Here is a 14,120-nt window from a genome sequence, read left to right as displayed (position 1 = left end):
TCTTTTTCTCAAGCAGAGAATAGGATAAATGCAGTGAGCTATTTATCTCCCTAAAAAGAAGCTTGCATCCAAGGACTGGTTTGATTGCCCTGGCTGAGGACAGACCTAACATACACATGCTGTGCAAGCCCCAGAGCCAGCAAAGCTTCTGGTGCAGGTCATCATACAGACAACGGAATCAACTGCAGTTAGGCAGGGAATAGGTGAGTGCCTGCAGCTGGACAGAGGTGTGCAACGGCTCCAGGGTGTGGTGCAGACATGGATCTCCTACCTGCAGTTTCCCACCAAAAAAAAAAAGATGAAAAGAAGACTTCAATGATCATTCACAGAAGCTTTTTCAGTCTTTCGGGGAAGGGAGGGAAGCACATCACACATTAACAGATATTCTGAGTTCTCAGTAGCCTTCTGTGGAAGCAGAGATAGTTGAATAACCACATCGGCTCTTCAGTGTTGCCAAGATGCTTCTGCAGATCCACCTGTATTTCAGCATATGAATTTTAATACTGCATGCCTTCCCTACCTATTTAAAAATTATTTTTAAAATGCAAATTTAAACAAGCTAGTGGACAGCCCTACTTGCAAAAAAAAAAAAGGAATTAAAACCATCCAGGTTTAAACAAAAAACTGGGAGACGTTACATTTTTACTCTTACTTTTTTAGGTGGTTAGGAAACCAGCACTGTCCTCCATTCAGCACAACCCAGAACCAAAACTAGTACTAGTTTTCAAACAGGAAACCAAAATTGACAGCACTTCTTGCGTTTTTGAATGCTAATGCGTAAGTACAGATGATCAGAAGACTTCAGGCACACATATGAGAACACCTCCATGGTACATGATTTCTGCTTGTTGTAAAAAATTGAAATTTGTCTCAGCAATGGTAGGTAAAAGTTAAAAGAACTGTGTTTGATAAATGCTTCTTTATTTTTCAAATATGCATGTTTTAAGGGTTCCCTTGCATTCCACATCAGAGTCTGAGATATTTATAGACAGAAACTTCTGCATTGAACATGCTCTTGTGCAGAAGATTTGAGACCAACAATTTGTCTTTCAGTCACTGGAGGCTAATTCACATTTCCAAGTGAAATGATTTTTGTTTGAAATTCAACAAATGTGTCTCAGATCTCACAGATGGAAATCTGGAACAATTCCACTGGAGAAAGCAGGGGAAAACAAGAGACTGTAAAGTCAGACCCACAAGGTCTCAGAGCAGTGACTATTACTGTATGTGCTGTTTCTGGACCTGCAGCAAATACAGTATTTGAAATTACGAAACCAATAAGCACAAAGTGATTAAGACAGTAAAATACCATTACACTTCCTGAGATCAATGGGTTTCAGCCTAAACTTAAAGGGATGTCTCATCAAAAGGCACCCGAGTCCATCAGTCATGATCTGCTCAGTTCACATGAGTCCCTGGCAGGGCTCCACTCTTGCTTTGAGGTTTTATTTTCCTCCAGCCGCCCTCTCGTGTCTGCACACAGGCTTACAGGCAAGCATCAGTCCCTTCTCAGTGAGGTGGAACCAGCAGGCCCCGAGAAAAGCAAATCATATCCTTGTCATAACCAAAGTGAGAAAACAGCACTGCACTGCCCTTCACTTGTATCCTGAAAGAAATTCTGCCATCTGCACATTTCTTCGCAAGATCAATCAGTTGAAGTCACAAAATGTGACAGGTTTCAAGCTCATATATGTATTTACATACATTTTAGCTACAGAATAAACATGACACAGACACACTGCAGTGTCCATCTTCCCATTTTATTTGTAATCCCCCAAATGATCCAGTGGGGATGGTCAGCTTCCCCTCCAGTCTTGGTTAATGAATGTAGAAGAAACATCAGAAATCACATTGTACTGGGTCTGACTCTGCAATTGGACTCACTAGAAGCTGCAAGACATAGTGAGCAATATTATCCCATCCAACTTTGACATGCTTAGGACTTTACAAAATGTTGGATTAGCACATCCATAAATTGTTAAGTCACAACTTTTACTGGGCTAACAAAACCTCTCAAAGCAACATACTCAGTCCCGGTGGCATTTCCAGAAGACTGTGGAACACCTATTTGTACTGAGCCAAGTACGCCAGGTGCCATGTTATATGGGAGAGGGTGGGGGAAGAAGGGAGGACTGTGCCTCAGGCTCAGCTAGTCCCTCTCAACCCAAGTGGGAGACCACTCCCAACTCCAGACTTCTTACCCAATTGCCACAAAACATGCAACAGTAGAGACTATGCATAAAGGTATCTGCAGAGCAACCTCTCCTTGCCCAGAAGCGCTATACTCTGCCTATCGGAGCACTTCTATATGCAGAAAGAGCTCCAGGCACGCAGGTGTGGAGACAGCAGGTCTGGTTCATACCCTGTCTTCACTGATGGAGGTGGTCTTGCAGCACAGCAATTAGTGACAACTTGGGCAAGTCTGTAGTCCTGCCTGTGGAATCATCAGGCAAATGGGGGAGGGACTGCATATAAAACCCAAGACTTACTTGTTTCTTTGCCCTTTCCTCACAAGAAAAGAACACGATATAACAAGGAGGAGGGAGGGGGGCATTAATTATGCCCAGGAGTGGTTAAAAATATGACTATCCTCAATCATTGTGTTTCCAGAACAGGGATAGGATATCTGAGCATCCTACAGAGTCCAAGAGGTGTGGGAAGATGATGGTTCTAGTCAGTTTTGTGCAAGGCCTGGAGCTGTTGGTGTGTTTCTGCTGCCTTGTCTGTTCTAGCCTTTTATAACAGCAATAGGTCTCAGTTTAATGGCTTTCTTGCTGATGCCAGCTGCATGGCAGGTGTTAACCACATCTGTCACATTCTTATAAGACTCTGGTGCCTGGAGGGGGAAGAGAGAAAACAAAACAAAACAAAACAATAAACAACTCAAACTCCCAGGAAGTTAGATGTTTGATATCCGCTCTTCACAAAAATAGAATCATATGAATTGAGGGTGTAGAGTAGGTGAACATATTGAGAATCTGGCCACCATACAGATGTAACAAATCTACGAGACACTTAGCTTTCCAAATAAGCTTTTACCATATTTCAGATAAAATACTAGCTATTTTGGTTCGGTTTTCCCTATATTCTCAGATAATCCAGTCCACTAGCATAATGAGAATGTCAAGCCTTGTTACCCGGCAGGAAGTCACTCGAACTTCCTCCTTACAGATAGCCTTGAGATTTATCTTCACTGCCCCTTAGCAACAGGAATCAGGGTTGAACTCTAGAGCTTCCCCCTTCAGAATTCTGACAAAGAAGCTGCTCTTAAAGAGATTTTAATGTACTCAACATGTTTGTACAACACCAACATCCATAGCAGCATAGTTCCAAATGATTAACACACTTCTATGAGTGAGGTTGTGAACAGAAAAGGCATTCATCATATTAACGCAGAGGAACTGGAAGTCATAATATTCAAAGTTTTCTAGCCATTCAGAGTTCTCTTCTCAAGCAAATGCAGGAATTCATCTTAGAAAAGGTGGATCTCTCATATACTGCTAATAATCTACACGACAGCTGCACTGTAAAGTAAGTTTAAAGCTGGGAGAATGTAATTCAAGAAGAGAATCCATAAAACATAACTACTTTTGTGATGCTCACACAAAGACTTCTCAGGGCCTATAGTAATTATCCCTTTTTCCAGGCAGAAGAGCAAAAAAACATACCCTCCCAAAACCTGTCAAACAGCCATCTCCCTTTTCAGAAGGATTTTAGGGACAAGGAAGACTTCACATTACTTTCCAAGAAATTTGATAGCTCTATCAGAAACTGTACAAGCTGTGTATTTAAAGCACTGGTGATCACTTAGCACTGCAAATAATCAAGTCAAGGAGTCTCATTCAGCCAAGGAGCAAGATGCCCTTTTCCCTCTCAGGTAATGAAGTATTCAACTCACTTCTTCCATGACCAGTTTGGGAGACGCAACACGGATGGCAATGCCCATGTCAGCCAGCTTGTCCAATACATCCTGGAAGTCCAAGTTCCGTCGAGATTTGGCTCGAGACAGTGCACGACCCTAGACAGCAATTTAGTTAGTTCTACTTTTTGTAGCAGTTTGGAAAAACAAAACTCCTTCTGATTAAAGAAAAACATTATTACATTATATATAAACACAGAACAGCTGAGTGCAGACCACAGTAAGCCACAAAACAGGAAATGAATTTAGAGTTTAGGTGATGGGCTGCTGCAAAATCCCACATCTGGTATGATGGCTAGGAAAGTTCCAAGTGTATAACATACTAGTCTGCAAGTGTCTTTTTACTCAAACGACTTGTCAGACAGTGTTCAGGAGTCAGAGTTTTACTGGAAGGTATTTTATCTTCCTCAATCAGCCTGTCTCACACTGTGAACAACAGGGGAGGAAATACCTTCTTCTGACTATTGAGGAGTTTTATATGGATAGCCTCAGCACAGTCTATCCTTCTTGTGAGCTCAGAGATATAAAAGGAGCTCATTCTCCCCATCTTCACCCTAACATTTGCCTTGTGTAAAGTGGATCCCCTGAATTTTCTGCAGAAGTAGTTGAAACTACTCAGTTAAGGGAGAAAGAGGACTTCCAGCCCACAGTCCTCCTGAGCTGGGATTACTGTGGCAAGGCTACTCTCTACTTGTATGACCAACAGATGAATCACACACTGGATGACCCTTGTTCAACCTTGTTCTCTGGATGACAGTCCTATACCAGTCTGTTCTTGAAATAACTTTTTGACTTACAGCTCCATGGCATGTAGTTCCGAAGGTCTCAGTCATGCCTTGCTCTGTGCCAGTAAGAACATAGCTACAGGTGCCCATAGTCCCGCCAATCAAAACGGGTTGTCCAGTCAGCTGTGGATGCAAAGTGTTAATTCACAAGAAAAAGCCCCAAAACCTAATTCTTAAGGAAAGTTAGAGAGGAACCCTATCTCTAGAAAAGGAGGTCAGGTTCACATTCCCTCAGAGCATCCCTGTGTGCCTCGGGTACCTGGTATCAAGGATTCTGGAGAACTAACTGCAGTGAAAGATGCAGAGCAGCAGATCAAAAGCCTCATGTCCAACAGCCAGACAAGGCAAATCACTGCAGCCTGCCCTAGATATGAAACTCTTCTTTCCCTTCATCATCTTCCAGACATTGTGGGTGTGGAGCAGAAGAGTGAGCTCGGTGTCCCAAAGATCTAACACACAGACAAGCAGAACATTGCCAACCCACTAGGGTTCCAGTACTGTTAGCTCAAAACCAGAACCCACAGCATGTAGATCTCTGTTAGGGACCCTAAAATTGTCAGATTGATCCAGAATTGTCTTCTGATTTCCTTCTCCCACAGCTAAACTTACTTGATAATCAACAGCGATAAGAGGATGGTGAGGAGGGAAGGCCCTGGTTGATCCCTTTCTGTGCACCAGTAGAGTCCGCTCCTTTCCGTCCACTACATGTTGCTCCACTTTGGCAATGTTGTGAGACACATCATAGATAACGTGCATATCCAGGTCATCTGGGGTTGTGTTGAAGACTTTGGCAAAGGCCTAAAAAGACAGCATATTGGATGTGAAATACAAGAAGATAACACGCTGTATGCATGCAGAAGATTTACAGTCTTTTTAGGTATTAAAAGGAACAGACTTGCTTGAAAGTGTTTCCTACTGCTAAGTCAGTGACCCAAACACTTGGCATGGCAGGTTAGAAACTTCAGTCAAATTCAGCCACACTGGGATTGAAAACAACAGTGCTGGGTGTGACAGAATTGGACTGTATAGATTGTTTACCTGCCCATTGGCAGCTTTAATGCTGGAATTAAGTCAGATATCCAGCAGGGAAATTCTTGCAACTCTGAAAAGATGGCTTCAGCAGCATAAAAACAATTTTCTTGTATCTTCTTCTACCAGTTTAAGGCATTTTCAAAAATATTGCTTAAGTGGCTTCTGCAAGTACAATCCAGTGATGTTGAGAGGTTTTAGATGGATTGCCATGACTGCAGCTTTGCGTAAGTCTCTCCAGAAACCACAGTTTAAGAAGCACAAAAATGAAAATTACATTATATACTGCAGCCACTGTGTTCCATATGTCTGGGATAAAGAAGATGTGTACCAAAATGTTTCCAACAGAGACAACTCTGCTCCTACCTGTCTTGTTAGAAAAGTCATAGAAGAGCGGTTGACCCATGCATAGTTTCCAGCAGCTGCCATTCCCTTCAAGTAATCCTGTCCCTCTGCAGAGGCGATCCTGGCACAGGCCAGCTGGCGATCATTCACGATGATTTTGTCCCGTTTCATGGCTTTTTCCATAGCCACCAACGCATCTGGGAAATAAACACAGTAAATCTAAGTGACTTCTTAATTTTGTTTCAATTTGTGACATTAACATGGGTGTCTATAATTCATATTCTAAAACTGAACTTATCTGTCCAACCATCAAACCTACGGCTTCTTTTCAAATGCAAAAGCAAATCTGCGGCAGAACATCAACTGTTTGCAAACAGACAACACCTGTCAAGGCAACTGAGAACAGACTCAGCAATTACACGGCAAGAAATGCTCTTTGGTGCTGGAATTTACTAGAACACGCTGAAGAGTTTGCTCCACTCCAGGTATCTACGTCAGTCAGACCGTACCTGTGGCAACCTGGTGACCCAGGCCTCTGCTGCCGCTGTGGATCATCACGCAGACCTGCCCTTTGTGGTCAATGCCCATCTTCCTGGCAGCGTATTCGTTGTAAATCTCATCCACAACCTGGATCTCAGCGTAATGATTTCCGGCTCCCAGGGTCCCCAGCTGCCAATCACAACATGCTGATCAGACAGCGCTAGTAAACCAGCCTCTGGGAGCACAGGGCAGAGCTACGGTAACATGTGCAATAGGGAAAATTGCTAACAGCAAGGTTTTGGTTTCAGAAAAGCTTTTCCAGGAAAAAAAAAAATCCCCACGTAAACTGAAAGGAAGTAGAACACCGTAGTGTCATCACTGTCCTCTTTGTTCAGATTTATAACTATTGAGAATTCATCTTCGATTTGTATAGGAAAGGCAGACATATAGTCTTTGTTACAACTCCACGAGGGAATTACAACATCCTGTTAACTAGGTACTTACAACCTTTCAGTAGATTAAAGCAAAATATCGCATTTCTGAGCCCAAATTCTTTCAACTCCATAACAGATGATCAGTTATTTGCAAGACAAAATGTAAAAATTGAGGACATAAGATTATTTTGAGGTTAAAATGCTACAGTCTCGCAGCACCAAAATTCATAAAACTCAAGAAGTCATATAAAAAAGCTTTACAAATGGAAGTATTAGCACAGCCGTCTGAAAAGTGTTCCACCCAGAGCAATGAGATACTATTTATAGACATGAAATCCAACCCTTGAAGTGCAATTCAGAGTTATAAGCTAGTTCTATTTATTATGATATCCTTTCTTGCTCTACTATTAATTTGCCGAGCAAACAAAGAGATAAGTTGCAGAATAACTTGCCTGTCTCTTAAAACCAAAATTACATCTGGATGAGGAAATGCCACCAAACATGAATTCCATTACCAGGTATTAACTGACAAAAAACCTTGGGTATGCCCAGTATTGTTTCCTTCTGTTACAGTTCTGTCCATAATTATTCAAAAATGGCCCCACCATCTCCCCTTTCCCTCTGCCCAGAAATGCTAAGCAGAGTTTCAAGAAAAGACACAAAATTAGAGAACTACCTGCTAACCTTCACATTTGAACCCTGGGAGCACTCACAGCCCTCCTGAAATGTTATTACCTGAGGCAGACCCCTCTTCTTTGCTCTTGAGGAGACCTTGTTGGGGTCAGCCTGCAGCATTCTTCCATATTCTTCACAGTGCTCCTTGTCCTCTGCCCAGGCATAGCCTTCCCGGAGAGACCAGTCCACACCCATCTCTAGTGCCTCTTCCAAATCCCTGCAATTATCGAACACCTACATAAGGTGACTGCCCTTGGAAATACTCCTAACTCCAGTGGATATGGCCCTGAGCAACCTGATACAACTTTGTTGTTAGAACTACCTTCAGATTTAGCACTCCTTCGTACAAGAGTTGGACGGGGTGACCTCAAGGGATCCCATCCAACTGAAATAATCCCACAATTTTGTGGTCAGCCCCCAACTCCCTTAGAAGAAGTCCAACTTCTTAATACTTCATGAAAATCACGCTCTACAAATACATGAACTTTAGATAGGTCATGACTGTTTCCTCCTTGTTGTGTGGAGAATACCCTATTTTCTCTCTCATGCCTTTCAAAAAATTGAGATTTTCTGTCAGAAGAAATGAGAACCTTTCAAGAAGTTTTAGTTACTTAGGGGTTTTATATGGCAGAAGAAACAGCTGACTTTGTGCATTGATGATTATGCCAGTCCTCCTGGTGAAGCACATATGCAGAAAGAATGGAAAGAGTTTTAGGATTACTTTTTCTTTCTTGAAGTCTCCCAATGATCAAAATAAACACCAGAGATGTTCCCACTAATGATGTGTGCACAAAATCTTTCTCTTACTTGGCATTCATGGGGATGACACCTTTGGAGCCGACACCAACAGGAATGTGGTCAAACATAGCCTGGGCGAGCTGCTCCTTCACAGGCTGCACATCACTTTCATCCAAATTTGTACGTAGTAAGCGGACACCACAGTTGATGTCAAATCCGACACCACCTAGAAGTGTAGAAAAAGCCATGGAGTTAATAAAGAAAGTGTGTTCATGGTGAGTACTTTCTGAATATCCATCTTAAGTGAGTGACAGTGCTGACAAGGAGTACGTACCAAATGCTTCAATCTCACACTTCCTTTCTGACACAATATTGGGATAAAAGCTGAATGGCATTAAGCCTCATTTTAATAGATTTGCATGAAGCCTCAAATTTCAAGAGAGCCAAAAATGTAGTCTTGCAGAGAAAAACTTGAAAACTCTTAAAAAACACGCAACAAAAAACCCAAACCAAACTTTTTTTCACTCTTGAGCATGTACTCTACAGATGTAGCTGTACAATTGCCTACAGAGCTCTCTGTTTACAAAGTTGCTCCAGCAAGTAGACAAAGCTATAAAATATACTGTCCACAGAAAGTAGAGATGTTCCTGTTCTTCTGCCTAATGTCAGAAGAAAAGTAACATGGCTTCCTGATGTAAGATGTTCTCAAAAGCAAGTCCCTGAAACCAAGTCATTTTTGAGCCCACACTGGAATAAATAATAACTAGTTATAAGAAGAGATAAATACTTAAAAGGAATATTAAACTTCAGTACTTAGTGTTCAGCTTAACTCTTAGTATTTAATAAAAATAAATACTGCAGGGCAAGGCCTAGTGTGAAAGACCAGTGATGCTACCTTTACTAGTGAAGGTTCTGGTATTAACTAGTGTCAGAGGGGGGACACCAGGCCAAGAGATCTTGGGTTTGAGTCAATCAGGAACACTGGAACTGCCTACAGCAAACTCAAAACATGAATAGCAGGTACACCACAAAAGCATCTCCAGACCATAAGTGAGTAAAGACCCAGGTGTTTATTAAAAAGACGGATATTTCAAAGTCACATTTTTAATAAAGTGTAGAAATAGTCTCAAAATATGTTTTCAAACATTGCTCAAAGGGAAAAGCCAATTCTTTATCAGCCTGGCAAAACTCAAGTTCAAAGTCTTGTGCTCTCCCTTCAAAACTGAGGGATATCACAAGCCCAAGCCAAAAACACAAGGGCAATTCTCTCTGTACTGTTCAGACATTTTCAGTGTAACCACTTGCTCCATAAAGAATAAAGATTCTGAGTGCAAGAATTAAATGCCTTTTAATTCTCTATAATTCATATTTTTTCCCTTGGTTCTGCACATAAAGCACTGTAAAGACCTGCCATTTCGACAAGTGTTTTTATGGCACCACAGACATTTCTGAGGGCAGGTTAAGTCAGTCAAAGTATCCTTACCTGGTGACACCACTGCTTCAGGATCATTCATATCAAAGGCAGCCATGTTGCCAATGGCAAACCCGTAGCCAGAATGGACATCCGGAAGGCCTATTGATCTCTGAAAGAGAACAAAGGCAATCTTAAAGTTTTATGAAATGCTGTGCTGCACAGGGTCACATTGGTTATGCTGTGCCTTGTGACAGTGGTTGTCGCATTCACAAACAAATACACAAAAAAAAAAAAAAAAGAAAAAAGAAAAGAAAAGAATAGATGTTCAGATGAAGATTCTGGTATCAATTCTGGTAAGTATCTAAACTCCTACAGTTACTGGACTGACAGTCAAAGGAAACAGAGAGCAGCTGATCTCATCCTGAAGCAAATACCCAGTGGCTGGTCAGCTGAGCAGCCCCCTGGGCTCCATTGACCAGAGCTCAAGAACACGTAAGAGGAGCTTAAATACCTAAATGTAGGAACTCTGATATCAAACTCTGATCTCAAACTGTAGGAACTCTGATCTCAACACTCTGATCTCAAACTGAATTCTAACCTAGCTTTTTCTTGGACTCAAGAGTCCTTGCATTCAAAACTTACGCAGGCAAAAGCTTATGAGTAGCATAAAGCAGAGATATGATAGTGAAGATGAGTTCATCTTTACCAAGTTCCATCTAGGGACATCTGCAATATTTAAATACTGTACTTATAAGACGGGAAGAGATCAATGCTGTGGAATAGAATCATAAAACACTGCGTATTTTCTCTTCTTAGCTGTGTCATTGAACACTGACCAAAGACTGCACCCTGTAGGCAGGAAAAAGTAATCATTTTAGGATGACACCCTGATAGGATAGGAGCTGTGTAATTTTAAATTATAAAATAATAGCTTTTATTGAACCTTTTTATATTGCTACTAATTAAACATGTGCTTCTACACAACTGCACAAGTTCCTGGTATATTCAGCCTGGCAGTTTAAATTAGGACTTCACAATCAGGACTCTGCAATCTATTTAAACAACCAAAAAAGCAAGATCCAAACACCCAGAAAACTGTCAGAAATTGAAACTTTTCAATGTGTGTTAAACTGCTGTTATAGATAACAGTAAAAAACCAGTACTTTTCTGTGGGATTGTATGCTGGTTCTGCTTCCCCTTGCCATCACCAAGAAATCTCTTTGTTTGAAAAAACAGAAGTGAAGATTTGAATGGACAGATGATCACATCTCTCCTATGAACTACCAGCCAAAATTCCCACTTTAACAGGCTTCTATTATTTTACCTTACTCCCTTTTTTGGTTGATTGCTAAGGCATTTTAACAGCATGATGGGCTGCCTTTCACTGCAGCCAGAAATTCAAAACTCCTACCAAGTCACCAAGACAATTAAAAAAATACAATTCCATTATCTGTTACTTATTAATACATGCAATATTAAATGTGAAAAAGATCATCTCCACATTGTACTTAGAGCTTCTTGAAAAGTGACCCAGTCTAGTATTTTCCTCCTGCATCACCATATCTGATGCTTTGCTTCCAAAAATGCATAGGGCGAGAGAAAGGAGTGTTGAGTGCGTGGGAAGGCTCACTACCACCATTAGAACAGCAACAATAATACAGGCAACAATATCACCTCCTCCTCTCTCCTCAATGCATTCCAGGTCAGCAAAGGCAAATCAAAACCCAACAAACAGACAATACGAGCAGTGGGGGAAAGGTGGCTCAGGCAAACTGAAACAGCATAAAGCAATGCTAAAAAAGCTTCGCGTCAAAAGGCAGTCAATGAAGTAAGTGGATGCTTCCCTTTCTGACAACTTAGTTTTACAGCCTACAACTTTGGTCCATACCCCTCCTCGCAATCGAGTTCCCATTTGGATGGCAATAATCACTGGCAAATAGGAAGAGAAAAAGAACAATTCTTTATAAGAGTCACTCACATGAACAATGCCGGGTAATGCAGCCACATTCCCAATCTGTTTCATAGCAGGCAAAAAGCCACCTGCACCTGAATAAGAGAAAAAAGAAAAAGTAAGCAATCTGATAATTTACCATGGTAATCACGCTGAAGCACTTTCCAAAGTGCTAAACACTGGCAAATCAGAAGTCAGTCACCAACAAAGAGCCTAGCACTATACATGATCTGCAGTTTCCTTAAATGAGATATTAGCTAAAGTCTTCCTTCTCTGTTAATAGCAATGCAGACTGATCTGTGCCCACAACAGAAGTACACAACCACCAGCCCAGCTGTCAGATCTGGATCCTGCCCTGTGCTCCAGCCCCACGAAGATGATGAAAGGAGTGGAGCATCTCCCTTATGAGCAAAGGCTGAGGGAGCTGGGTCTCTTTAGCTTGGAGAAGAGGAGACTGAGGGGTGACCTCATTAATGTTTATAAATATATAAAGGGTGAGTGTCAGGAGAATGGAGCCAGGCTCTTCTCGGTGACAACCAATGACAGGACAAGGGGCAATGGGTATGAACTGGAACACAGGAGGTTCCACTTAAATAAGAGAAAAAACTTCTTCTCAGCAAGCGTGACGGAACACTGGAACAGGCTGCCCAGGGAGGTTGTGGAGTCTCCTTCTCTGGAGACATTCAAAACCCACCTGGACGCCTTCCTGTGTAACCTCATCTAGGTGTTCCTGCTCCGGTGGGGGGACTGGACTAGATGATCTTTCGAGGTCCCTTCCAATCCCTAACATTCTGTGATTCTGTGAAAGTCTGAGAGCAGGCATTCAGGGAACGCACTGGAGCACAGAGGGCGGCTGGCCAGGCTGTGCTCACCCATCCGATGTGTGCACAGGACACGCTACAGCTGCGGGTGACACCCTGTGCTGCTCACCAAGCCGCAGTGGCCGGTGAGGCAACACCACTAACTTCTGTTTGCTGCCTCTCCAGCAGGACACACGCTGGGCCTGACCCCGGCCCCACTGCCCCTGCCACACCCCGGTCCCTTCAGGGCTCACGGACACCGCGCCGTGAACCCGCCGCCCCGTGCGAGCTTCGAGGGCGCGGAGCGTGCGAAGCCCGTCCCTGCGCCGGAGGGCCGAGCCCCGCTCCCCCCGCCGGACGCACCTCCGCCGCGGCAGGCATTGCGCAGCTCCTCGAACATCAGCTTCTCCAGGGAGTCGTTCACGTAGAAAACCCCCTCCACCTGCGGGGAGAGCTGTCAGGGCGGCCGGCACCGGGCCGGGGCTGCGACCGCCACCAGGCCCGGCTCCCCCGCCCCGCCTCAGGTGGGCCGCCCCTCACCCCCCCGGTTCCCCACGCACATGCATGTTGGGCACGAAGCCCTTCTTGATCCGCCAGCAGTTCTTGTCGATCTTGTCCAGGTACTGCAGCTCATCGTTGTAGCTGCGGCTCATGGCGCCGGCGCTCCCGCTCGGCGGCTCCGCGTCAGCGCGGCCGCCAGCACTCGGCCAACGGCAGGAACCGACGGCGGCCGCCGAGGGTCAGGTCGCCTCTGTCGCAGCCGGCAGCGGACGGGAGCCGCCGAGGGTCAAACTTCCTGCGGCAGGGCTGGGAGCTGCCGGCGCCCCCTGGCGCCCCCTCTGCCCGGGAGAAGCGCTGCCGCAGCCCGCCGGCTGGGGCGTGCCGGAGAGGCCGCTCGCTTTCTCCGGCTCCGCGGCTGCCCGGACGCCCTCTCCGGCCACACGGCTCGCTTCCGCCCTGTCGCTCCCTCCCCCTTTCCTCAGGCCGGACAGGGAGTGGCGCCTCCAGGCCCGGAGATGCTCCAGCCGGGCGCAGTTGCAGGGCCGGGCCCCCGCCGGGTGATCCCGCTTCCCCGTGCGCCACGGGCTCCGCGCTGGAGCAGCCTGGGCAAGGCGCTGGGTAGCCGTGGGGCCAAGGCATAGAATTATTTCGGTTGGAACAGACCCTCAGGATCATCAAGTCCAACCATAACCTAACCGACTCTAGCACTAAGCCATGTCCCTAAGAACCTCCTCTAAACACCTTTTAAACACCTCCAGGGATGGTGACTCCAGCACTGCCCTGGGCGGCCTGTTCCAGTGCTTCACAACCCTGTTCATGAAGAATTTTTTCCTAATATCCAAGCTGAACCTTCCCTGGCACAACTTGAGGCCATTTCCCTTGTCCTATCGCTTGTTACTTGGGAGAAGAGGCCAACCCCCTCCATGCTACAACCTCCTTTCAGGCAGTTGCAGACAGCGATCAGGTCTCCCCTCAGCCTCCTTTTCTCCAGGCTGAACAGCCCCAGTTCCCTCAGCCGCTCCTCATCAGACTTGTGCTCCAGACCCCTC

At 44.5% G+C, this 14,120-nt stretch overlaps 1 protein-coding gene across 1 annotated transcript; it reads right to left on the bottom strand.

The window, feature by feature from the left end:
• Positions 1-1,746: 1,746 nt before the first annotated feature.
• On the bottom strand, positions 1,747-13,339 carry RTCB (RNA 2',3'-cyclic phosphate and 5'-OH ligase). The gene is made up of 12 exons (XM_065640085.1): positions 13,131-13,339; positions 12,934-13,012; positions 11,798-11,865; positions 9,889-9,988; positions 8,475-8,631; positions 7,728-7,884; positions 6,588-6,747; positions 6,100-6,275; positions 5,314-5,502; positions 4,717-4,827; positions 3,899-4,018; positions 1,747-2,836 (listed from the first exon to the last, which is right to left on the bottom strand). Exons 1-12 carry the CDS (start codon positions 13,221-13,223, stop codon positions 2,729-2,731), a joined length of 1,518 nt encoding a protein of 505 aa, XP_065496157.1. The 5' UTR covers positions 13,224-13,339; the 3' UTR covers positions 1,747-2,728.
• Positions 13,340-14,120: the final 781 nt, after the last annotated feature.

The sequence above is a fragment of the Caloenas nicobarica genome, chromosome 1 (assembly GCF_036013445.1).
Source record: "Caloenas nicobarica isolate bCalNic1 chromosome 1, bCalNic1.hap1, whole genome shotgun sequence".
Classification (NCBI taxonomy): domain Eukaryota; kingdom Metazoa; phylum Chordata; class Aves; order Columbiformes; family Columbidae; genus Caloenas; species Caloenas nicobarica.
This window is presented reverse-complemented; position numbering and strand designations above follow the sequence as displayed.